The sequence below is a fragment of the Paroedura picta genome, chromosome 6, assembly GCF_049243985.1.
Source record: "Paroedura picta isolate Pp20150507F chromosome 6, Ppicta_v3.0, whole genome shotgun sequence".
Taxonomy (NCBI): Eukaryota; Metazoa; Chordata; class Lepidosauria; order Squamata; family Gekkonidae; genus Paroedura; species Paroedura picta.
This window is the reverse complement of record NC_135374.1, coordinates 8,038,195-8,061,173: the sequence shown is the minus strand read 5'-3', so window position 1 is coordinate 8,061,173 and position 22,979 is coordinate 8,038,195. Positions and strand designations below refer to the sequence as shown.

At 51.3% G+C, this 22,979-nt stretch overlaps 2 protein-coding genes across 2 annotated transcripts in view; both read left to right on the top strand.

Annotated features, from left to right (window-relative positions):
• DLG2 (discs large MAGUK scaffold protein 2) overlaps window positions 1-9,542 on the top strand; it is a 1,130,680-nt gene extending 1,121,138 nt beyond the window's left edge. The window contains exon 30 of the transcript XR_013231698.1: window positions 8,755-9,542. The gene's annotated coding sequence lies outside the window, so the exon portion shown is untranslated. The remainder of the gene's footprint in view (window positions 1-8,754) is intronic.
• RAB30 (RAB30, member RAS oncogene family) overlaps window positions 1-22,615 on the top strand; it is a 46,045-nt gene extending 23,430 nt beyond the window's left edge. Inside the window, exons 2-5 of the mRNA XM_077341368.1 lie at window positions 7,375-7,475; window positions 12,593-12,676; window positions 16,638-16,821; window positions 20,079-22,615. Coding sequence (XP_077197483.1) covers window positions 7,383-7,475; window positions 12,593-12,676; window positions 16,638-16,821; window positions 20,079-20,329 — 612 coding nt within the window. The 5' untranslated portion in view covers window positions 7,375-7,382 and the 3' untranslated portion in view covers window positions 20,330-22,615. The remainder of the gene's footprint in view (window positions 1-7,374; window positions 7,476-12,592; window positions 12,677-16,637; window positions 16,822-20,078) is intronic.
• Window positions 22,616-22,979: the final 364 nt, after the last annotated feature.

Genomic DNA, 22,979 nt, shown 5'->3' with positions numbered 1-22,979 from the left:
GGTGGAAGACTCTCTCTGTGACAGTGATGCTCTATATTCTTGGTACTTGGGGGGCAACAGTGGGAAGGCTTCTGGAGTTCTGGCTTGGCTGGTGGACTTTCTGATGACCCCTGGGTGTTAACCACTGTGTGACAGAGTGTTGGACTGGATGGACCATTGGTGTAATCCAATATGGTTCCTCTTATGTTCTTACATCTGGGGCAGTGATGCTTTGGATTCTTGGTGCTTTGGGGGGCAACAGTGGGAGGGCTCCTGGAGTTCTAGCCCTGCTGGTGGACCTCCTGATGGCACCTGAGGATTGAACTTATCCAGTGTTGAACTGGACGGGCGTTGGCCTGATCCTGCATGGCTTCTCATATGCTCTTATGTCTTCCAGATCATACTCTGAGACTCTACTGTTTCATTCTGTCTCTCATAGACTCTCCTCAGACTATATGTCATCACCAAAGGAAGTTGAATCTGTATAAACGATGCAAAAATGTGCAAAGCCCGATTTATTGCCTCTTGCATAATTTATGCAGCAGCGTAAACTAGTCTGCATAATTTATGCTGCATTGTAAACTAGTCTGCATCATTTATGCTGCGTTGTAAACTAATCTGCATAATTTGTGATGCATAATTTAAGGCTGGGTTTCATAAATTCCTGATGGCTCTGGAAGGGTTTCCCCAATGGGTGGGAGTTAATTCATTTTTGATGTATTTTTTAAATTTGTTAAACATTTATGGGGTAATGTGACCACATATGGTCATGTCGACTTGCCTCCCCCTTTCAAAATGGCCAATGATGGGCCTGGAGGGGATGGGAAGGGGAGGGGCTCTGGGTGGGCGTGTCTACAGCTCTCCTTCCCATCCATATTCTGCAGGATCGTGCCAGTTCCGAGGTTTCTCAAAGCCTGAAGAATGTTTCAAGGGTTTCTTAATGGTAAAAAAGTTGAGAGAGGCAGCTTTAAGCCATGTGGTGAAGGAAAGGAGCTAGCCTGAACAAAGGAGCATCAGCCCAGCCCCCCAGCCTCCTTATGGCTTCCAGATGTTCAGCCTGGTATTGCTGTAGTTTATTATTATTATTATTATTATTATTATTATTATTATTATTATTATTATTATTATTAGATTTGTAGCCCGCCACTCCCTTGCGGCTCGTGGCGGGTAACAATATCGCAAATCCCCATTAAAACCCCATAAAACAATAATAACATTGCCAATATTGCCGGCATGGCAAGAATGGCAGCTCAACTCCCCCCCCCCACTACTAGCGGGTGGAGAGGAGGTCCTGATGATGTTTTGCTTCGGGTCCAGAACCCGAGTCCCCGGGGGAGGCATAGATCTATTATCAGCCCCGGCCTCAACCATAAACCTGGTGGAATAGCTCCGTCTTGCAGGCCCTGCAGAACGTTGAAAGATCCCGCAGGGCCCGCAGCTCTCCCGGGAGCTCATTCCACCAGGTCAGGGCCAGGACCGAAAAGGCCCTGGCCCTGGTCGAGGCCAGGCGTGCTTCCCTAGGGCCGGGAACAACCAACAGGTTTTCACCCGCAGAGCGCAAGGCCCTTGCCTTTAAAGTCATCTCTACCACCCAAGGGACTAGGAACTTGCTTTTTAAATTAAAAACAAAAACAAATATCAAGCAGACCTTCTTAGGAAGCAGAATTTTGTGTCCAGTATCTGAACCCACAGCCCTGACCATGAGGGAGGGAAGGTCACACTTTTGGTTGGGGCCAGAGTTAAAACACCTACCTACTTATTTATGGTCCCACCCACCCACCTGTTCAGCTGTCTCTCTTGTCCCAGAGGGATGGACCAGAACCAATGGGATGAAATTAATTCAAAAGAGATTCCATCTAAACATCCGGAAGAAGTTCCTGACAGTGTGAGCGGTTCCTCAGTGGAACAGGCTTCCTCGGGAGGTGGTGGGTCCTCCATCTTTGGAGATTTTTAAACAGAGGCTGGAGAGCCATCTGACGGAGAGGCTGATTCTTGAATTATGGGGCATGGGAATGGGGCCTGGGTTGGGATGTGGCTTGCTGGTCACACTGGAGACTCGGCCCCAACCCTTGGCCCTGGGCCAACCTTTCCAAAGCTAGCCAAGCTCCGCCTCCAACAGTGATGCAGTTTTGGGAGCTGTTGAGCCCTACAGCAAGAGCTTCCCTTGCAGAAGGACGGATTTGGGCTGGCAGCAAATTGGACCATGCCTCGGCAGTGCTGGCTGCAGGGCCCACAGCTGCAAGATCCAGAGCTGGCCTGTGGTGGGAATAAGGAGCATTGAGTTTGTCTGTGGCTTTCACATCATACCAGGGCAGTGTGTTTCCCATCCATGCCTAAGCTAAGCTCCTCTGGGTCCCAGCTCTGCCCAATGGCGTTTGAGAGCAGTGCTCCTCCGGAATCTTTCCCAATGAGTTAAAGCCAGCCCACCCCTGGGCCTGCATTGCCCCCCTCATTTCCTGAAGTCATGCAGATGGTGGGTCTTCTATTCCTTAACACCGTCCCCGGTGTTGGACAGTGCTCAGCGGAGGCCGTGCAAAGTCTGAAGGCCTTCTGGTTTAATGTTCACTCTGGGCGGGCCAGGCTGTTCTGGCCAACTGCAGCCCTCTGCGCCGCCCTGACGCCACTGCATTCCGGAGGCGCGGAACAAATCTGCTGCAACCGAAAAGGTTCCAGTAAACATGCCGTTTCCCCCCAGAGGGTCGTCCCTGTCTGAATCGCCCTCTCCGCCAGTGTGTCTTGGCTTCGCCTGAGCCTTTCACTTCCAGAACGCAAGAGCAGAAGTGACCTTGCTCCCCACCTCTTCCTTTCCCTGCCACTTGTGGACAGAAAAGGAAAACCTTTCTTACGGCTAGTGTCTCCCGACGCACTGTGCACACTGCAGCAGCTGTCAGGTCATGGGTGGTGGTGGTGGTGGTTGGAGTGTGGGGAGAGAAACCCGAAAGCACTCAGGAGAGCAATGTATGGCAAATTCTCACTAGACAGGGGAGAGGAGTTCGTCATGGTGAATGGCACCTGATCCAAAGCATGTGCGCGGGGGCAGGTAAACATGCGCGGGGCCCTAATAAAGGCCGTGGTGGCTTGCCGCCACGAAATGCATCCTGCCGCTAATGCATGGCTTTGGGATAGACGGATCGAAACTGGCCCAGCTCGTTGGAGACAACCCAGTGGGCATGAAATTTGCACAGACGGAGAAAATCAACTCAGAAACTGAACCGGTGGATTGGCACGTGTCCCTCCGTGTTTCCAGACCCATCAGCTATGAATTTAGGCAGACCGCAAGAGGGAGGGCAGGAAGAAGGAGAAGAGCTAGTTTTTTAATAACCCGCTTTTTGCTACCCAAAGAAAGCTCAAAGTGGCTGGCAAACACCTTTCCCTTCCTCTCCCTGCAAGCCAGTATGGTAGGTGGGGTTGAGAGAGTTCTTAGAGAACTGCTCTGTGAGAACAGCTCTAAGAGAACTTGGACTAGTCCAAGGTCACCCAGCTAGCTGCATATGGAGGAGGAGTGGGGAATCAAACCTGGTTCTCCGGATCAGAACCCGTCTCTTGTATTACAACATGCTGGCTCTTCTGGCCCTTTCTTACATGCCCACGGTAATGCCAAATGCCATGTTGGGGTCAGGAAGGAATTTCCCCCCAGGCCAGATTGCCCCAGGAATCCTGGAGAGTTATATATTTATTTATTGGCCTTCCTCTGGGCTTAGAGCAGGGGGTGACTTGGGGCGGGGTGGGAGGGTGTGGCATAAAGGACAGAAATCTGGGGCTGTATCAACAGGCATCACATCAAAATCACAAGATGTCATAGTATACCGCATTAGTCAGACCCCACCTGGAGTCCTGCGTGCAGTTCTGGGGTATCACTTCAGAAAGGATGTGGACAAAATAGAGAGGGTACAGAGGAGAGCGACAAGGATGATCCGGGGCCCGGGGACCAAGCCCTCTGAGGAAAGGCTGAGGGCCTTGGGAATGTTCAGTTTGGAGAGGAGGAGGTTGAGAGTATTTGAAAGGTTGAAGTATTTGAAAGGTTGTCACTTGGAGAAGAATTGGGAAAGTTTCCAGTTGGCAGCAGAGGACAGGACCTGCAGTAATGGGGTTAAGCTCTATGTAGAACAGTACCAGGTAGATATTAGGATTTTTTTTCCTCATAGAGTAGCTGTGGAATAGGCTGCCTAAGGAGGTAGGGAGCTCCCCTTCACTGGCAGCCTTCAAACAGCGGCTGGACAGATCCTCGTGGATGCTTGAGGCTGACCCTGCATGGAAAAGGGGGTGGGAATAGATGGCCTGGATGGCCCCTTCCCACTCTAGGATTCTAGGGATCTAGTTCAGCTGTGGAATAGGCTGCCTAAGGAGGTGGGGAGCTCCCCCTCACTTCAAGCAGCAACTGGACAGATAATTATTCTGGATGCTTGAAGCTGATCCTACATTGAGCAGGGGGCTGGACTAGATGGCCTGTATGTCCCTTCCAAGCCTAAGATTCTATGCCAAACAAATAACGGGACTGGAAATAAATCAGCAGCAACCAGAACAATTCCAATCACTGTTTAGGCTCCCCACAGTCCTATTCTTCCTCTTGCAGAATTTTTTTTCCTGCACTTTAGCTTCCAAAATCCACCAGAATGTCGCCCGTTTGGGAGGAGGGGAAATCCTAGGCAGATGGAACTACTTTTCGGTCCATGTTGATGCCTGATGTTTGCGATGGAGTTGGAAACAGATGCGCTGAAGAACATTTATTTGGCCGCTGGGAAGATTTTTATCCTGCCTCTCCACCCTGAGCTGTTTGGGGCTGATGTTGTACCTGTTGTTTAAAAGAGAAAATAGCGGTGCCGTTTCTGTTGGGTCTGCAGCAGAAGATTCAACTCCAAAGCCTCGGGGACTAGAAATATTTTCATGGTATAATCTTTCTTCAGCACTCCAGTGAAAGCCTCTCATGTAAGGAGCGTTGACTTGTGCCCTCGAAAGCTTGTTGGTCTTTTAGGTGCTCCCAACCATGGATCTGCACATGCCGTGTGATTCTCAAGAGCACTTGCACAGGAGGAAACCCCATGGAACAAGATGGGACTAGGAGTAAACCTGTTTAGGATCGCCCCTGTAAACACGTAGAATATAAAGGAGATTTATTAGAATTCACATTAGATTCGGCCCTTGGCCCTCCATAACCACGTTTGTGCTTTAAAATGAGATGCTTGCTAACGACGATTATTTTTTTGCCAACCCTGCGAGGTGTTCTTAGTTCAGCACTTCTGACCTCTCTTATTTGCCACTTACTTGCCTTCAGTGCTCTTATGCACTGCGTAATCCTGTTATTTAAGTGTATCATGTATCTGGAAAGATGCCTCTTTTTTGGCGGTGGGGGATTAAGGGCAGGAGTGGCCAAACTGTGCCTCTCCAGATGCTCATGCACTACAGTTCCCATGATGCTGGCAGGGGCTCTTGGGAATTGTAGTCCATGGACATGTGGAGAGCCACAGCTTGGTCACTCCTGCCCTTAATTCCCCACCGCCAAAAAAGAGGCATCTTTCCAGATAAATGCATAGCTTTGAACGTACATTTGGTCTGGCGACCCAAGATTGGCTTTCGCAGGTGCCAGGAAAGTGGGGAGAGATCCACTGGAACTTGTGATGGGCTCCCTCCAGAAGCCGCGTGGGATCCTGGCGCATGGCCGAGACATCTGGGGCCTGCTGCTGTCGAAGGATCGATTTCGCTTTCTGTGTTCAGAAGAGGCCTCCTTCCAAAGCGCCCGGTGGCTTGGGTGCAGCAAAGAAGGAAACCTTGGATGAGACTCAGGAACCGCTGTCTGCGGTTTTGCGAAGTTGCATATCTCAAGCAGGCCAAGGGGCATTGGTCATGCCATTTGGCAGAAGCTGGCATCTGTCATTCGCTATAGTCAGTGCGACGGACCGCCGGAGAGCCTGCTTGGCTGGAAGTCAAGTTCAGTCATTGATACTTTTCTCTCTGGACCTGGGAGCCAGGCGTGTGGCCACTGTGGAGGTGCTGGATTTGACTTTCAAGGGTCAACATACCTGAAGGAGTTTAGGCTGATCCTGCATTGAGCAGGGGGTTGAACTAGATGGCTCATATGGCCCTTTCCAGCTCTAGGATTCTGCGACTGCCTAATCCGTTATGGTTCTGTCCAAACAGAGCGGTCATCTTTGGAAGCCTTGGTCTTCGTTTGCTTGTTTTCTGAGGTTAGGCAGGCGCCAATGATGGGCCTGTAAGGGGAGGAGTGGGGAACCAGATGGGCGTGTCCACAGCTCTGCTTCCCAACCATATTCCACACGATCGCGCCACTTCTGGGGCTTCTCGAAGCCTGAAGAATGTTTCAGGGGTTTCTCAGTGGTAGAAAAGCTGAGAAAAGCTGATATAAAGTTCACGCTTGATTTGATATCTGACAGAAATGCTGCTGCTGTGAACTTAGGCAGATGGTGAGTGGGTGGGCAGGAAGGGACTGTGTTGGTGCTTGGCTCTTGTGGCCCTTCCTTGCATGCCCAGGGAAATACTGATGGCCACTTTGGGGTTGGGAGGCAAATTTCCTCTAGACTGGCCAGAGATTCTGGTTATTCTTTTGGAGGGGTGTCACCTGGGATTGGGAGGGGTGTCACCTGAGATTGGAGGGGTGTCACCTGGAATTGGGATCACTATGGGTGGGCAGGTAGTTGTGGATTTCCTGCATTCTGCAGGGGGTTGGACTAGATGACCCCGGAGGTGCCTTCCCACTCTGATTCTATGACTCATACAAGGCCTAATGAGAAATAGAAGAGACTACTTCTCAGGTTTTCCTTGATTTCGTCTTCGAAGCATTGAGCCTAGACAGGTCCCTTTTCTGTCGATTTGATGTAGACCAGACAAATTTGTCTTCCTGGCAGTCCCCGGTGTCAGTGAGCCTCTCCTCCAACACCCCATTTCAAGGGAACGAATTTTCTTCCCGTCACCTTTGGTCATTGTCCAACTTCCACGCCCTTAACAAACGGCACTGGAGTTAGCTTGTCCGACAGATTTCTCCTCTGGCACCCCTGGCACCATCACACTGACATCTTTTTACCAGCTCTATGAAAGACCTATTTTAACTCTGGCTGGCATCGGCTGTCTGCCAGGCCTACCCTGGTTGCAGTCGGCTGCACGGAAGGGCAGCTTTACATCTCTGCCTCTTTTCTGAATGCTGTTTGACGTGCCTGAGGAGAAGCTGTCGTTTCTGTGGCGACCTTTATCCTGAATATCTGGAAGGGCAAAGGGCATAGTTGTTTGGAATGTCGCCACGTCTCCCCGCAAGTCTCCTTCGGCGTTTGCCCTCCGATCCTGATCCGCAAGCAATGAGGTGGCAGTCTTGTAGTCCTTGGAGGTCTACGGCCCGCCACGCTTGGACCTCTTTGCTCATTTCCCTTCGTTCTCTCTCCTTTGCAGCTGTGTAAATGAGTATGGAAGATTATGACTTCCTCTTCAAGATAGTTTTAATCGGGAACGCCGGTGTGGGGAAGACCTGCTTGGTGAGGCGCTTCACTCAGGTAAGGGGAGCTTTTGTTGTGCCGCGGATCTAGGGTAGGTTCGGCTGAGAGTCTGCCACTGGCCTAAGAGTGCCCAGCCGGATTCCTTGGCAGAGCAGGGGAGCCAAACCATATCCTAGTCCAACAGTGGGGCCATGAGTGCCTGAGGGAAGGGCCCACGGCTCAGTGGAAGAGCCTCCACTTTGCATGCAGAGGGTCCAAGGTTAGGTCCTCAGGATTTCCACCTAAAAGGAGCAGACAGTGAGTGATGTGAAAGACCTCAGTTGGAGACCCTGGAGACCTGGTAGAACCCTGATGGCCAATGGGTTTCGGCCACTGTGTGGTACAAAGTGTTGGCCTGCATGGGCCATTGGCCTGATCCAACGTGGCTTCTCTGATATTCAAAGGAGCAGAGGTCCATCAATGGCTCTTGGCCACAAGGTATAGATGGAACACTTTGTCTGGGGCAGTGATGGTTGGCATTCTTGGTGCTTGGGGAGCCACAGTGGGAGGGCTTCTGGAGTTCTGGTCCCACTGGTAGACCTCCTGATGGTACCTGGGTTTTGGCCACTGTCTGACACAGAGTGTTGGATTGGATGGGCCATTGGCCTGCCCCAACATGGCTTCTCTTATGTTCTTATGTCTGGGGCAGTGTTGCTCTGTCTTCTTGGTGCTCGGGGACCAACACAGGGAGGGCTTCTGAAGTTCTGGCCCCACTGGTGATGGCCACTTTGTGACAGAGAGTGTTGGCCTGGATGAGCCATTAGCCTAAGTCAGTCCCTGGTACCTCCAGTTACAAGGACCAGGCAGTTGGTGATGTGGAAGACCTCTACCTGAGACCCTGGAGAGGCAGCTTCATCTTGGGAGATCTTTTAGAAACATTAAGGATATTTGCCACTTCCCATTCTGGAGCACGGGAGACATTCTGGGCAGAAGAGTTTTAAATATTCACCTCGACAGACGTGATCTCAATGCCCTCTGCTTATAAATATAGCGTTGTCAGATGTGGGACTGTATCTCCCCCCACCCCCATTCCTGAGCATTTCTGTGACATCCACTTGGCACAACATGAATATTTTCCTTTGTTATCCCTGACCTGGATAGCCCAGGCTAGCCTGCTTTTGTCAGACCTTGGAAGCTAAGCAGGGTAGGTGCTGGTTAGCATTCGGATGGGAGACCCACCGAGGAAGACTGGGGTCTCTCTGCAGAGACCCCATACCTGTGTTTGTCTCTTGCCTTGAAAAGCATGCAGTTGCCATTAGTTGGTTGCTAATTGAAGGCATTAAAGGTAAAGGTAAAGGAATCCCCAGTGCAAGCACCGGGTCATGTCTGACCCTTGGGGTGACGCCCTCTAGCGTTTTCATGGCAGACTCAATACGGGGTGGTTTGCCAGTGCCTTCCCCAGTCATTACATGAAAAAGTTGGGGGTCATGTTAGCTGTAGGTGGGTGGCCGGTTGGCATCAGCACAAAAGTTCCCCTTAAACTCTTGTGGGTCATTACGATGCCACGGGACTCAGATCCGGCTGATCTCATGCAGTCTAACCCATCTACCCTCTGAAAAAGCTCTGGGTTGAGGAATTCCTGAAAACTTAGGAGAGGCCATTTGGAGAGGGTAGGCTTACGGGGGGACATCACCCTCCCAAAGCAGCTGTTTACTCCAGGGCACTGATCTGTGTCATCTGAAGACCGGTTGTGACGCTGGAAGATTTCCAGGCCTCCCCCTACCCCTGGAGGCTAGGAAACCGAGTCTTGGGTGACTCTGTCTAGAGCCATCCATTTCAACCCTTTGCGAAATTTCATGGGGCTCAGGAGGAGGGGAGGCCCACCGGGCCAGAAAGCTTCCAGCACCACCGAAAACAAAAAGAGGCCTCGTTTCCTACCGTGTAAAAAGAAGTTCAGAGGGTGAAGGCAGTGTTGTGTTGGCTTCGTGCCTGGCTTGGGAAAGAAGCTTGCCGGGGGAGATTATGTAACACGCCAAGCGTTCTTTGGCGAGCTGAAATTTTTAATTGTCAGCACTCCTTAACCCACAGGGAACATTTTTCTTCCTTAAAAAAAGAGAGAAAAGAATCTAGCCTTTGGAAATGTTAGATTCTCCCCTCTTCTCTTCCCCCCCCCCCCGCCCCCATCCCCCCGTGCCTTCCTTGGCTGCAGAGGGATGGCTGCAGGCGCCAGAGCTGAGCGGATCCCTCTCGGGATAACTGTAAATACGCACAGCTAGCTACGTTGCTCTTTAGCCTTCTGGCTTCTCTGCTGGTATTCGGGGAGGTGGGCGCCTCCAAGCTGGTGCAGTGAATGCGCCAGAGGACGATTCGAGCGCAAATCGCAGAGGTTGTCGGTTACCCCTGCTGGCCAACTCTGAGGAAGAGTGCTTGCACTCGAAAGCTCTCGCCTTGCATAAATCCTTGTGGGTCTTAAAGGTGCCACTCTGATTTTGTTTTTGTTGTGCTGCTTCAGACCGACACGGCTACGCACTTGAATCTCCCACCTCCATATGACATCTTATTGAATTATTTAATTATTTAAGAATTTCTTTATTTACTCCCATACAATGGCTCATGGCAGGTCACAGAGTCCTCATTTAAAAAACCCATTAAAAACCCCATTAAAAGGACATACCAATACAGTACAGAACAACCAAAGCAAACAAGGCAATAAATAACTCTATCTTCAGAAGATTATTTTAAAAAGTGCATAAAGCAGCCCCCCCCCAAAAAAAAAAGAGTTTGGGAGGGGGAGACACACCCTTGTTTCCCTTTCAGTAAAGGGGAGGAAAAACAACCATTTATGGGGAACTGGAAATTGGTGTGGGGTTGTGCTACTTTTAGTTTAGAATCGTAGACTCCTAGAGTTGGGACCTCCAGGGACATCTAGCCCAACCCCCTGCAGAATGCAGGACACTCACAACTGCCTGCTCACCCACAGTGACCCCAATTCCATGCCCAGATGATGCCCCCCCCCGAATCCCTGGCCAGTCTGGCCTGGAGGAAATTCACCTCCCAACCCCAAAGTGGTGATCGGTATTTCCCTGGACATGCAAGAAAGGGCCACAAGAGCCAAGCATGGACACAGTCCCTTCTGCCCACCCACTCACCATCTGCCCAAGTTCAGAGAGATTCGTCCACAGAGAGATTTTAGTGGCACTATTGGACTTCCTCATGCCGCATTCCCGCAGGTACAAGGCAGCCAGTTGGTTGGGGTCTCATTGGGAAGGAGCAACGTTCGCCTCTAGTAGAACCTTAAAAATCTAGACGTTTCCCGAGATCTCCACCAGAGGTGGCCAAGATGTCCCTGGACTACAATTCCCATGAGTCTCAGCTAGCATGGCACTTGTAGGGGCTCATGGTCATTGTAGCCCATGGACATTTGTAGAGCCACAGTTTGGCCACCCCTTTCGCATCAGCTGTCTGGCGAAGGGAGCTTTGGCCCTAGAAAGCTTATACTCTGGAAACCCCGTTGGCCTTTACGGTATTCCTGGACTTGAATCAAGTTCTTCTGCTGGAGACCAACCTGGCTACCCTCCTGAGATGATTGTCATTGTCTGAAGAACTGCAGCAAGGATCAGTACTCTGTGTTTGCACAGTAGCAAAAACTATTGCGATGAGTTCGCCATCAGGGGAGGTAGTGACAGCCACACCAACGAACAGCTTTAAAAGGGGATACGCCAGATTCGTGGAGGACAGGTCTATCAGAGGCTACTAGCCATGCTGACTGAGAGGAACCTCCACATTCAGAGGCACTAAACCTCTGGATCCCAGAGTCAGGAAGCAAACTCAGGGGAAGGCTCGGCCTCTGCCCTTCTGCTAATGCTCCAGGGCAGCGGCCCCCAACCTTTTTCAGGCTGGGAACTGGTCCGCAAGGGGGGGGAGAGGGAGGTGCAGACCCATGCCTTCCTCTCCTCCCCCCGCAGTACAGCATTCGCTCCCGCTTCAGCTGATCGCTCCCGGCACAGTGAGTGCCATGCTGTGGGGGGGGGGGGGGAGAGGGAGGCGCCTCCCTCCCGCTGCGACCTGATACCAGTCCGCGGTCTGGGGTTGGGGACCCCTGCTCCAGAGGAACTGGCTAGACACTGTGTGAGACAGGATGCTGGACTTGATGGACCACTGGTCCGATCCAGCAGGGCTCTTCTTAGGTTCCTTTGAAGGCCTCGGCCTCTGTACCCTGTGGCTGGCCCTGCAGAGGGACTGGCTGGCCCCTGGGTGAGACGGGAGGCTGGACTGGAGGGACCCTCCCTGGCCTGACCCAGCAGGGCTCTTCTGAGGGTCTTCTCAGGGGAAGGACTCGGCCTCTCTGCCCTGTGGCTGGCCCTGCAGGGGAACTGGCTGTCCCCTGGGTGAGACGGGAGGCTGGACTGGAGGGACCCTCCCTGGCCTGACCCAGCAGGGCTCTTCTGAGGGGCTTCTCAGGGGAAGGTCTCGGCCTCTCTGCCCTGTGGCTGGCCCTGCAGAGGGACTGGCTGGCCCCTGGGTGAGACGGGAGGCTGGACTGGAGGGACTCTCTCTGGTCTGACCCAGCAGGGCTCTTCTGAGGGTCTTCTCAGGGGAAGGCCTCGGCCTCTCTGCCCTGTGGCTGGCCCTGCAGAGGGACTGGCTGGCCCCTGGGTGAGACGGGAGGCTGGACTCTCCCTGGTCTGACCCAGCAGGGTTTTTCTGAGGGTCCTAATCAGGGAAAGGCCTCGGCCTCTCTGCCCTGTGTTTAGCCCTCCAGAGGAACTGGCTGGTCCCTGTGTGAGACGGGAGGCTGGACTAGATGGACCACTCAATGGGCTTATTGTTAACAACTATACAAGCAAACCAAGCATAAAGTAAAACCATCACACTAAAAGCAAGTGATCACACTCTTATTTCGTACATGACATGATATGATATGAAAATCAAATCGTTAAGAAAACACGGCTAGAAGTTACAAGCGCAGAGTAAAGTAAATGACATAGAAGATGCCCCAACCCAAGCAAATCCGAGGCAGCCATGGGTATGTCTAGTGAATACATATTTTGTGGGGCTCCTGCTCTGCGTGACCTGTCGGTCTCCCAAAACTGGAGGGAGAAGATGCGATCTCAGGTCAGAGTGGGAGTGGCAAGCTGTCCCCCCGACTCTGGTCTCCAAGGCGCCGCAAGTAATGTCTTGTTCTTTCTTTGAAGGGGCTTTTCCCACCGGGCCAAGGAGCCACCATTGGGGTTGACTTTATGATTAAGACGGTGGAGATCAATGGTGAAAAAGTGAAGGTAAGCCCCACCTGGATTTTCATGTCTTCTCCCCGTCTCCCCATTCATTTGTTTTTTCAGTGGGAAATGGGAGAGATTTCCTGGGTTCCAAAATCCTTGCGTGTAGCCCTGTTGGCTGAGTTTTCACATGGTCTTTGTAAGGGGCTATTGAGATTTATCCTATGGCATGTGTGTAGTGTAGCCAATGGCCTAACCCAGTATTTATAAGGTAGGTTTATATTTTACACCTGCCTGCTTTTCTGCCTACAGGGTGTCCCCAACGTTTGGTCCCCTAGTCAAGTGGGGGGAAATGTGGCGTGGGCTGTGGAAAAGCAACAGGGAAAGACAGGGACCAGGAACCCTGCGTTTTCCTCTGGATGCCGAATTCTACCTTTGTTGATGCTCCCTACAGCAGCTCTGGAAAGTGCAGGGCGGCTTGCAGCAGAGCAGCGCGAATGTCAATCACCCACGTTGGGGGCAGCAGGGACATGCTGAAAATACTGATATCGGCGGGTGCATCCATTCCCTCCCCCAAAGTGCACTCAGCCGACGGGGCCTCAGGAAATGTTCTGTGCACATTTGGCTTGAATTTCTGTGCCCCGAAGGACTCGCCGACCTTGCATGTACACGAAGGTTTGGGCTGACAGGGAGAGAAAGCCAGCTTGGTGTCGTGGTTAAGAGCGGTGGCCTCTCATCTGGAGGGCCGGGTTTGATTCTCTTCCACGTGCAGCCGACTGAGTGTCCTTGGCCAAGTGACAGTCCGCTTGGAGACTCCTTTGGGCAGTGAAAAGCGGGGTGTCAAAACCAACTCTTTTCCTTCCCCGTTGGCCCCTCCATTCAAGGACGAACCAAGCCTGAACCTCCTTCACTTCTGAGACTTGGGGACATCAGTCTAGCCTGGGCCAGTTAGATCAGAGCAGCAATTCAGGTGACCTCTGTGGGCTTTTCAAGGCAGGAGACAAACCAAGCTGGTTTGCTATCGCCTGCCTTTGTGAAGAAACCCTGGATTTCTCTGGTGGTCTCCCATCCTAGTCCGGGGTTACTGCGCAGAGCTAATGGCACCCCCATGTGTCTTTCTTGACCTGGACGGTCCAGGATGGCCTGATATCGTCAGATCTCAGGAGCTAAGCAGCTTCTGCGTAGTATTTGGATGGGAGACCACCGAAGAATGTCTTGATGGGAGGGCAGGCAATGGCAGACCACCTCTGAATGAGACATTGCCTTGAGAACCCGGTGTGGACCCCATAATTTGAACCTGACTTGGCAGCAGTAAAGAATAGCTGACATCACATGTAGGAGGAGGACTCTGTGAATCAGCTGCTTCCTAACCCATTAATCAGTGGAGGTAAATATGTTTCGCACACTAGCAAAACCTCAGCACTTTGAGAAACCCAGAGCGTGGGGCGGGGGGGGGGACGGAGACGGGGACGGAAGGCTACAAAGGCCACCTCGAGAATATTTTAAAACATTTTCTCATTTGTTGACTGCTACGGGAATGCTTAAAATCATTCCTCCATTAATGAAACAGTCCAGGCAATAACTTTGTGAGCACTTCCCTGGGTGCAAGCTCCCTGGAACAAAGCGAAAGCCTGGGTGAAACATGCCCAGAATCTGGCTGCATGGCTTCATTACAGGGGTCTCCAACAAGAAGAAGAAGAGCTGGTTCTTAGATGCCGCTTTTCTCTACCTGAAGGAGGCTCAAAGCGGCTTACAGTCGCCTTCCCTTTCCTCTCCCCACAACAGACACCCTGTGAGGGAGGGGAGGCTGAGAGAGCCCTGATATCACTGCTCGGTCAGAACAGTTTTATCAGTGCCGTGGCGAGCCCAAGGTCCCCCAGCTGGCTGCATGTAGGGGAGTGGGGAATCAAACCCGGCTCACCAGATTAGAAGTCTGCACTCCTAACCACTACACCGTTGCAAATGTAACCCCTTTTTCTGGTGCCAGCCAAGTGGTTTTTGGAAGTGGGCAAGGCCAGGTAAGGCTTTTAACTCAGCAAGGCTTCCGATTTTACTGCCGGGAGGCTTCATTTCCTGTGCGGAATTTTGGGGATGTTGCTTGGACAGCAGCTGCTGTTACAATACAAGAGATCGGCCGTTCGTGACCACAGTTAAGCTGCGGCAACCATTTTGTGGCTGGCTCCGCCTCCTGCGCCAGCCATTTTGTGGCTGTGCCGACCACGCCACGACTGGGGGGGAGGAGCCCTGCATGAGTAGGTTGGGCCTAAGCCCCCTTAACACAGCAAGCCCTAGAATAGAGAGATGGCGACAATGAACGAGACATGTGCCAAGTGGCTCACCATTCCCGGGGTTCAGCCCTGGAAGGAGGAAGGTTTCTCCCCTCCCTCCTGTTCTGTTGCTGCAGTTTTAGAGAGGGGGGCTCCCGGTCCTGACACTTTCAGACGGATTCCACCGCCCACCGGCCGCCTCCTCCCCACCAACCTCAAAAGGGGGATAGTCGAAATAGACCGCAGGTGGGCTTCCAGAGGCAGCGACGGCTGCTGCTGAGGCTCACCTGGCATTGTCATCTCGATTTCGTGCCTTGAATGTAAACCTTGAAATGCAGAGGAGGAGCATGCGTCTGTGCGTGGGTGTGATTGTAAAGATGGCCAGGGGGACGTGATATCGGTCTGATGTTCCTTCAGCCATCTCTCCTTCCTGCCCTCTTTTGAACTGTTGGTTTAACGTGTGCGTTTTATTGTCTTGCATCAGGGCGTTTTAACTCTGTTTGGATAGTTTTAAAGATGTGCTTTTACCTTGTGGGTTTTTTAATCTTGGTGGCTGGCCCAGAGGAGGGCAGAAAGGAGGGGTATAAGCATTTGGGAATGACTACTGAAAGCCGGGGTCAAAGGGAACGGGATCGCTTGAGCCTCCGCGGCAGCCTAAAGAGCTGAAGAACTCAGTCAAATGATCCCAACTGGAATGTTGTTTCTAAGAGTAGCCAGCCAGATTCCCCCAGAAGGTGCAATCTCTTGTTGCCTTCTGGTAATTAACAGGAGGATGTTGCCTCTGAACATGGAGGCTCCATTTAACCCTACGAGAGGCAGCATTGTGTAATGATGAAGAGCGGCAGGCTGGAATCTGGAGAAACGAGTTTGATTCCTAACTCCTCCCCATGCAGCCAGCTGGGTGACCTCAGGGCCAGTCTTAGGTAGGGCTCACAGAGCAGTTCTGTCTGAGCTCTCTGAGCTCTACCTACCTCACAGGGTGTTTGTTGTGAGGAGAGGAAGGGAAAGGTGTTTGCAGGCCGCTTTGAGATTCCTTCGGGCAGTGAAAAGCGGGCTGTAAAAAAACAGATCTTCTGATAGGAGTCTTCCATCAATTGGTTTTTATAAGCCATTCTTGCCTCTTAAAGGTAGCAGATTCTATCAATGAATCCCGTTGTATGGAAGAAGAATCTTTTCTCTCCTGAGCCTGGGTAAAAAGACTTGGTTTTTTCTCCCCCACTGCCAGCCAAAAGTAGGTGAACTTCAAGGGAAGGCCAATTCCCAAGTCAAAGGGCCACCACCAAAAGGTTGCCAGTACCTGCCCCAACTCTGGAGAGAGGGGCTTTCGAGGCAGATCTTAATTGGCAGGAGATGATCACAAGTTCTCTCCCCCCCCCCTTTGCCTATTCTCCAGATTGTACATAATTCTGTCGGACTCTATCACACCCCTTCCTTCTTTAAACTACAAAGCCACACCTGCACCCGCCTGTGGTCTTCACAGAATTCTCTGGCACAGCTGTAAGCTGGGTTGGTCTTACCCTGCAGGGCTGCAGTTCATTTTTTTAGAGTTGCCACAATGCGTGCTTCTCCAGTTTGAGTCTGTCTGTCTTTCTGTCTATCTATCTTCTATCATCCATCTTCCATCATATTTATTGTGTTCCCGAGTGGGTGGCTCACAGGTCCGCGATGCATTGCTGGTTAAAGATCGTGTGCTAATGCGGTCGTTGCCTTTCCTCTCCCCTTCCCCCCCCCCCCCAATAACGCCGGGGGGAAAAAAGCTGCAGATCTGGGACACGGCTGGCCAGGAGAGATTCCGGTCGATCACGCAGAGCTACTACCGCAGTGCCAATGCGTTGATCCTGACCTACGACATCACCTGCGAAGAGTCGTTCCGATGCCTCCCGGAGTGGCTGAAGGAGATCGAGCAGTACGCCAGCAATAAGGTCGTCACCGTCCTAGTGGGTAAGTGGCGCCCGGAGAGGAAAAGCACCTAAGGGGTGGTGGAGGGAGGGGATGTATGATGTCACCGAGGGCTGGAAAGTTCAACATTTGTCAAGGGAGAGAAGAAGAAACCTTGTCAGCCATTCTGTAGAGGGGGGGAAAACCCCCCACAAATGCACATGCTTCTCTTGGTCAAATGTTCTAGGAATCTTCCATATATATAAGACGAGGTATGCGGAATATAGTTTGTTCACTCTTCGCTTAGGCCTTTTTGAGCCTAGCTCATGGCACAAGTGGCCAGCCTACTGTAGGATGCCCTAGAACCTGAGAAGTGCTCCTAAGAGGGCCGTGGCCAAAAAAAAAAAGATGGAGAATAGCAGGGGTAGTCAACTTGTGGTCCTCCAGATGTTTATGGACTACAACTCCCATAAGTTGTATGGGAGTCCATGGACATCTGGAGGACCACAGGTTGGCTACCCCTGCTTTAGAGGGAATACTGGATGCCAAGTGTTTCTCCTTTCAGGTTATGCCTGAGGGTCTCAGGTGGTTTCTCCACGGGTGTATGTTTCAGAACTAAGGGCCAAGTAAATGTGATTGGGGGTGGGAGGTGGGATCCAGGTGCCTTTCATCCTCCCATCTCACACAGGTACCAACCAGTTCCTCTGGAAGGTACAGAGGCTGAGGCCCTCATAAGAACCTCAGAAGAGCTCTGCTGAGTCAGACCAGTGGTCCCTCTAGTCCAGCCTCCCGTCTCACACAGGGGCCAGCCAGTTCCTCTGGAGGGCCAGCCACATGGCATAGAGGATGAGGCCTTCATAAGAACATAAGAAGAGCCCTGCTGGGTCAGACCAGGGGTCCCTCTAGTCCAGCATCTCATTTTATATAGTGGCCACAGCCAGTTCTTCTGCAGGGCCAACAACAGGGAATAAACCCATAAAAGTCACAGTTTGAAAATCCCAAACAGTGAGTAATAAAAGCTGATGTGATCAAAATGCTGTCCCAAATGAAACTGTCTTCACCAGCCTCCTGGAGATCTGCAATGAGGGGGCCCGGCGGACCTTCCTGGGGAGGTTGTGCCACAATGAGGGCTACATGAGAGGGCTTTACAGAATTATGCAAGGGGCAGAGAAGGTTAAGACGTACTTTTCTTCCTTTCTGGCATCACAGGGATTCATATCAAAGAAAGCACCTTTTGACACACAGAGTAATTTAACATCTGGAATTCACTGCCTCAGGAAGTGGTCGCGGCTGTAAGCACAGAAAGCTTTCAGAGGGGACTGGATGAGCATGAGGAACGGAATAGAGATGGGAGGCTTTATCTGGGGCATACTCTGTTTTCCTGGTGCTCGGGGGGCAACCCTGCAGGCGGACTTCCTAATGGCACCTGGGTTTGACCCAGCATGGGTGAGGTGGGCATATGGATGCTGATGGATCGCCTATTGTGCCTCGCTACAGTCGTTTCTGTGCCTATAGCAAATTCCCATCAGGGACAGGGTTGAGCTTAGGAGAGGCTTGTCTCCTAGGATGTCATCCGGGGGCGAGATGCCCTTGAGAAATTGGACGGTCTCCCTTTAGTCATGTCATTAAAATAGATAAGGCTGCCTTTTCATCTATTATGCATGCAATCAATTTTTAATATTGATATAACATGCATATACACATTTAAACATTATATAATCAGGAAAGGGAGCAAAACAGTTTTACAGCATATTCAGTCCTTGTCCAGGAACCCAATCCTTGACTTTACCAGGAGGGAGACAGCTGGGAGTTTTGGGCACCCCAGTTGAAGAGGGATGTAGACAAACTGGAGCTTGTCCTGAGGAGGGCAACAAAGATGGTGAGGGGTTTGGAGACCAAGATGTAGGAGGAAAGGTTGGGGGAGCTTGGTCTGTTTAGTCTGGAGAGGAGATGACTGAGAGGGGATCTGATAACCATTTTCAACTATTTAAAAGGCTGATATGGAGGATGGAACAGAGTTGTTCTCTCTTGCCCCGGGTGAACAGACCAGGACCAATGGGATGAAATTTGCTGGCAGGGGCTCCTGGGAATTGTAGTCCATGGACATCTGGAGGGCCACAGTTTGACTACCCCTGCCCAACCGCGATACGCTCAGAGGCTTAGCGAGGGCAGCATGCTGCGCAGTATGTCATCACTGCAGCTTTACACGGGCCTGACACCTGCAGCTGTGTATGATGAAGCAATGGTTTTCACACTTTTCGAAGTCAGGACTCATTTCTAAACTCGCTGTCTTCCTGCAGTCACAGACGTCAAGGGGCTTCGAGATAAAACACAGGAATCGCGCACCTCTTTGATGCTGGTTAGATGTGTAGAGGTTTAGCATTTAAGGCAGGAGTAGTCAACCCGTGGTCCTCCAGATGTTTATAGACTACAATTCCCACAAGCCCCTGCCAGCAACATGGGAATTGTAGTCCATGAACATCTGGAGGACCACTGGTTGACTACCTCTGGTTTAAGGAACACGTTGCATTGCTGAGCCTGCTATATTCCGTGGCTGTGTCATGCCTTTCCCAGAGGGGAACGCCTACTGGCCATGGAGGCCCCCCCCCCCCAGAAGTCTTCTCTCCTTGCTTACTCTGTTCTCCTTCACCTGGGCCTCCATAAAGAAGAAGAAGAGTTGATTCTTATATGTCACTTTTCTCTCAAAGCGGCTTACAATCGTGTTCTCTTTCCTCTCCCCACAACAGACACCCTGTGAGGTGGGTGAGGCTGAGAGAGCCCTGAGATTCCTGCTCGGTCAGAACAGCTTTATCAAGGCTGTGGCGAGCCCGAGGTCACCCAGCCGGCTGCACGTGGAGGAGTGGGGAATCAAACCCGGCATGCCAGATTCGTAGTCTGCACTCCTAATCACTACACCAACCTGGCTTTATGTTCCTGTTCCCATGTTTGTTTTCCGACTGTGGCCCCCACCTGGTGGAACGGGCTCTGATGGGAGCTGAGGGCCCTGATGGAGCTGTCAGAGTTCCGCAGGGCCTGTAAAACAGAGCTCTTCCGCCAGGCTGAGGCCAGGCTGAGGCCAGACGGACCAGAATACCTTGCCCCTCCTCTGAATGCCTGCTGGGACAACAACCTGGAGAGCAAAGATTGGTTTTTATTTGTATGCGGGGGAAAGGGGGAGGGTGTATTTCTATTGCATTTTATCTTTTATTGTTTTAACCACTGAACCGGCAGCTCCGGGAGTGGCAGGTAAGAAATTTAATTAATAAATAGATTTTTTTAAAGGCTTCCATTAACTTTGTCCTCTGCCTTTCTTTGCGCAGGCAATAAGATTGACCTGGCCGACAAAAGAGAAGTCTCCCAGCAGAGGGCGGAAGAGTTTTCCGAAGCCCAAGACATGTACTACCTGGAGACCTCGGCTAAAGAGTCGGATAACGTGGAGAAACTCTTTCTGGACTTGGCTTGCCGGCTGATCAGCGAAGCGCGGCAGAACACGCTGGTGAACAGTGTGGAATCCCCTTTGCCCGGCGAAGGGAAGAGCATCAGCTATTTGACTTGCTGTAATTTCAACTGATGGCCCGCAGCACCACAGCTGTTCCTTTTTTGGCCGCGGTCCGGCTCAGCCAAAGTGGTCCCGGACCCCGTTGTCTTGACCCGACCTGACCGGCGGACGACTCTCGGAGCGTGGCAGGACGGCCGCTTTGCCTGCGGGGTCAGCGCGGCAGGACATGACCCGAATATAAACCGGGTCTTCCCACCCTTCCCCTTTTCCCCGGTAACACGGAGTCGGTTCGGATTCAAAGGGATGCTAGGCGTCGGGTGGCAAACGGAAGCCACTTTTGCTCACTTCCCGGAAGTGACGTGAGATTGTTGCTCTCGGAACAATGCAGGAAATCTCTCTTGCCCACCAGGTTTTGGATCGTCACAGGAAGGAAATGCACACGAACCGTTCGGCCGCTGTCTTGGGCTGCCTGCTAAACAAAGACCTGTCTGTAGGCCCCGAGAGCTGGAGTTTTTTTGTTTTAAAGGACGCAACTCAGTGAAGTCCGTGTGTATGTGTGCGTCTTTTCCCCTCCCTCTCCCAAAAGTGTTAACATCTCCCAAGTTCAGCCATTTTACGTTGACGTGGAATTTAAAAATGAGAAACGTCAACATTTCTGCCACCGCCAAGAACAAAAATCAGTCGCCGGCTTGCAGTGTGTTCCCCAGGCTGGATTTTGATTCATGTCCGTTACCGCCTGCCTCTGTCCTGTACAGAAACTAGACGTTTCTCATTTATATGCACTAGTTGTCAACAAAACAAAAAAAATTTCCCTCCCACTCCTCTTGAGTGCAAACAAATGCCTCCTGCCCCTTTCCTAACAGGTGGCATTTTAGCTGAACGAACGGTGAGCATGGGAAAGAGAAAGGTGGAGATGACCCAAATTAGGTATACTCAATAAACTAGGTCTTCTTCAAGGAAGCGTGCAGTTCTACCCGGTATATATATGTATAGCAGGGGCTCCGTTCTTACTCTCTTTGCCCCTTCTTTCTAGGAAGAAGCCTAATAAGGGTTGTCGTAATACGATTATTTCAGTAGCTAGCAAAAGGTAGCCCTGGGCCCAGCTGTTCAGAATCCTCGGGACCTGGAAGGAGATGCAGCAGTGGAAGCCATCTTCTTCCAAGGAATATCATAACGTTGAAAGGATGTAAGATTCGGAAGCCAGACCAAGGTAGCCCCTTATCTGCTGTGAGCACAGGCCTCCCACGGGTGCTGCTGGAGACCCATTTAAGGGCCCTTAGGATTAAAGCTTGCAGAGGATCTTACAGGAGTTGAAGGGGGGGGGAACCACGATCAATTCAGAGACGAGCCACCCAAAAATAGCAGCAGGGTCACCGTGTGGTATTAAAGGTTCGGTTGCGGGCGTATTTTTTTACAGAGCAGCTTGCCCAGTGTTTGAAGAGCTGCTGGCCGTGGAACTATTTTCTCCTTGGGAAGCAAGCGCACAACTTCATAGGATTTTCTAAGCTTAGGAGTTGCACGGCAGCGCATGCCCAGAATTTCTTACGGCTCTTTGTTTCTTTTATTTTCATGTTGGCTGCGATGGTCTTGCAGGAGCTGGAGCTTTTGAGGAGCGCTCTGAAGTTGAATTTTTTTGGGGAGGGGACACGGTCTCCCCTGTAATCTAATTATTTGCAGGCTCCCGTGGTTATACTCCTTCTAATGTTCCAGCTGCTCCCTCTTGGGCTTGTGTGCGTGCGTGTGTGTAAACTTGTTGGCTTGGGCAGTTCCTTTTAAATCCAAAACCTCCGAGTTGCAAGCGGTATGAGAAGCATCCTGATCTGTTCTTGACATCTCCAGTGACATGTGCATACAAGACTTTGGGTTTTACACTCTTACCACGAAAGGGGAATCGAAGAAGCAAAGAAGACCCGGTTCGTTTTTCGGACACGGAGCATTGATTTTACTTATCCTGAAAGGGGCTCAGTCGTCCGATCACAGTGGGATTGCAACGGACTGTACTTTTAGTATTAATTTGCCGGTTATTCTGTATGTAGTATTAATTAGCTGGATATGTACAGAAAACGGGTGCAGGTCACTGGGAGATGGACAGGTGGGGCGCTAGAGGGCATCTGAACTAGCCCCCTGACCCAAGGGGGAGGGGGAGAATATGCAAAAGCATAGACGTGGGGCACCCCCTCAGATTGGCCCTTGTGCACCTGCCTTTCATGTTAATAGGGGGTGCACTGGGGAGAGGTCTGGTGGGTCACGCCCAGTTACTGGCAGGCGATCCCTTTTGCCTTGGGAGGGAAAACGCTGCTAAAAGTTTTAGCCTTTTTTTGAAAATAAAGCTGACGTTTAAAATAAAAGGCAGACAAATGGGTCTTTCTGTTTTGCCGACAGTTTTATGGATTCCAAACTAACGTGACAGATCTGTTAAACAGGAACTTCCCTCAGCCATGGCCATGGTCTAATGAAAGGGACTTCTTCCCTTTCAGATCTTTCAGTCAACAGGTTTTAGCAGCCCTGCTTTGAGGTGGGGGAAACGACAGCCCAACAGGGAGCAATGAACAGTCAAGAGATTGAATGAGAGGGACCCGGAAAAAAAAGAGAGCAAAAGTCTTACTGGTTACTGTAAAAAAAACCAACAACTGCCTTGGAAGAACAGAAGCTTTACACAACATCCCTGATCCTCCATGTTTCCTGGTTAATGGGAAAATGCTGTTCAGATTGCAAAGAGGAT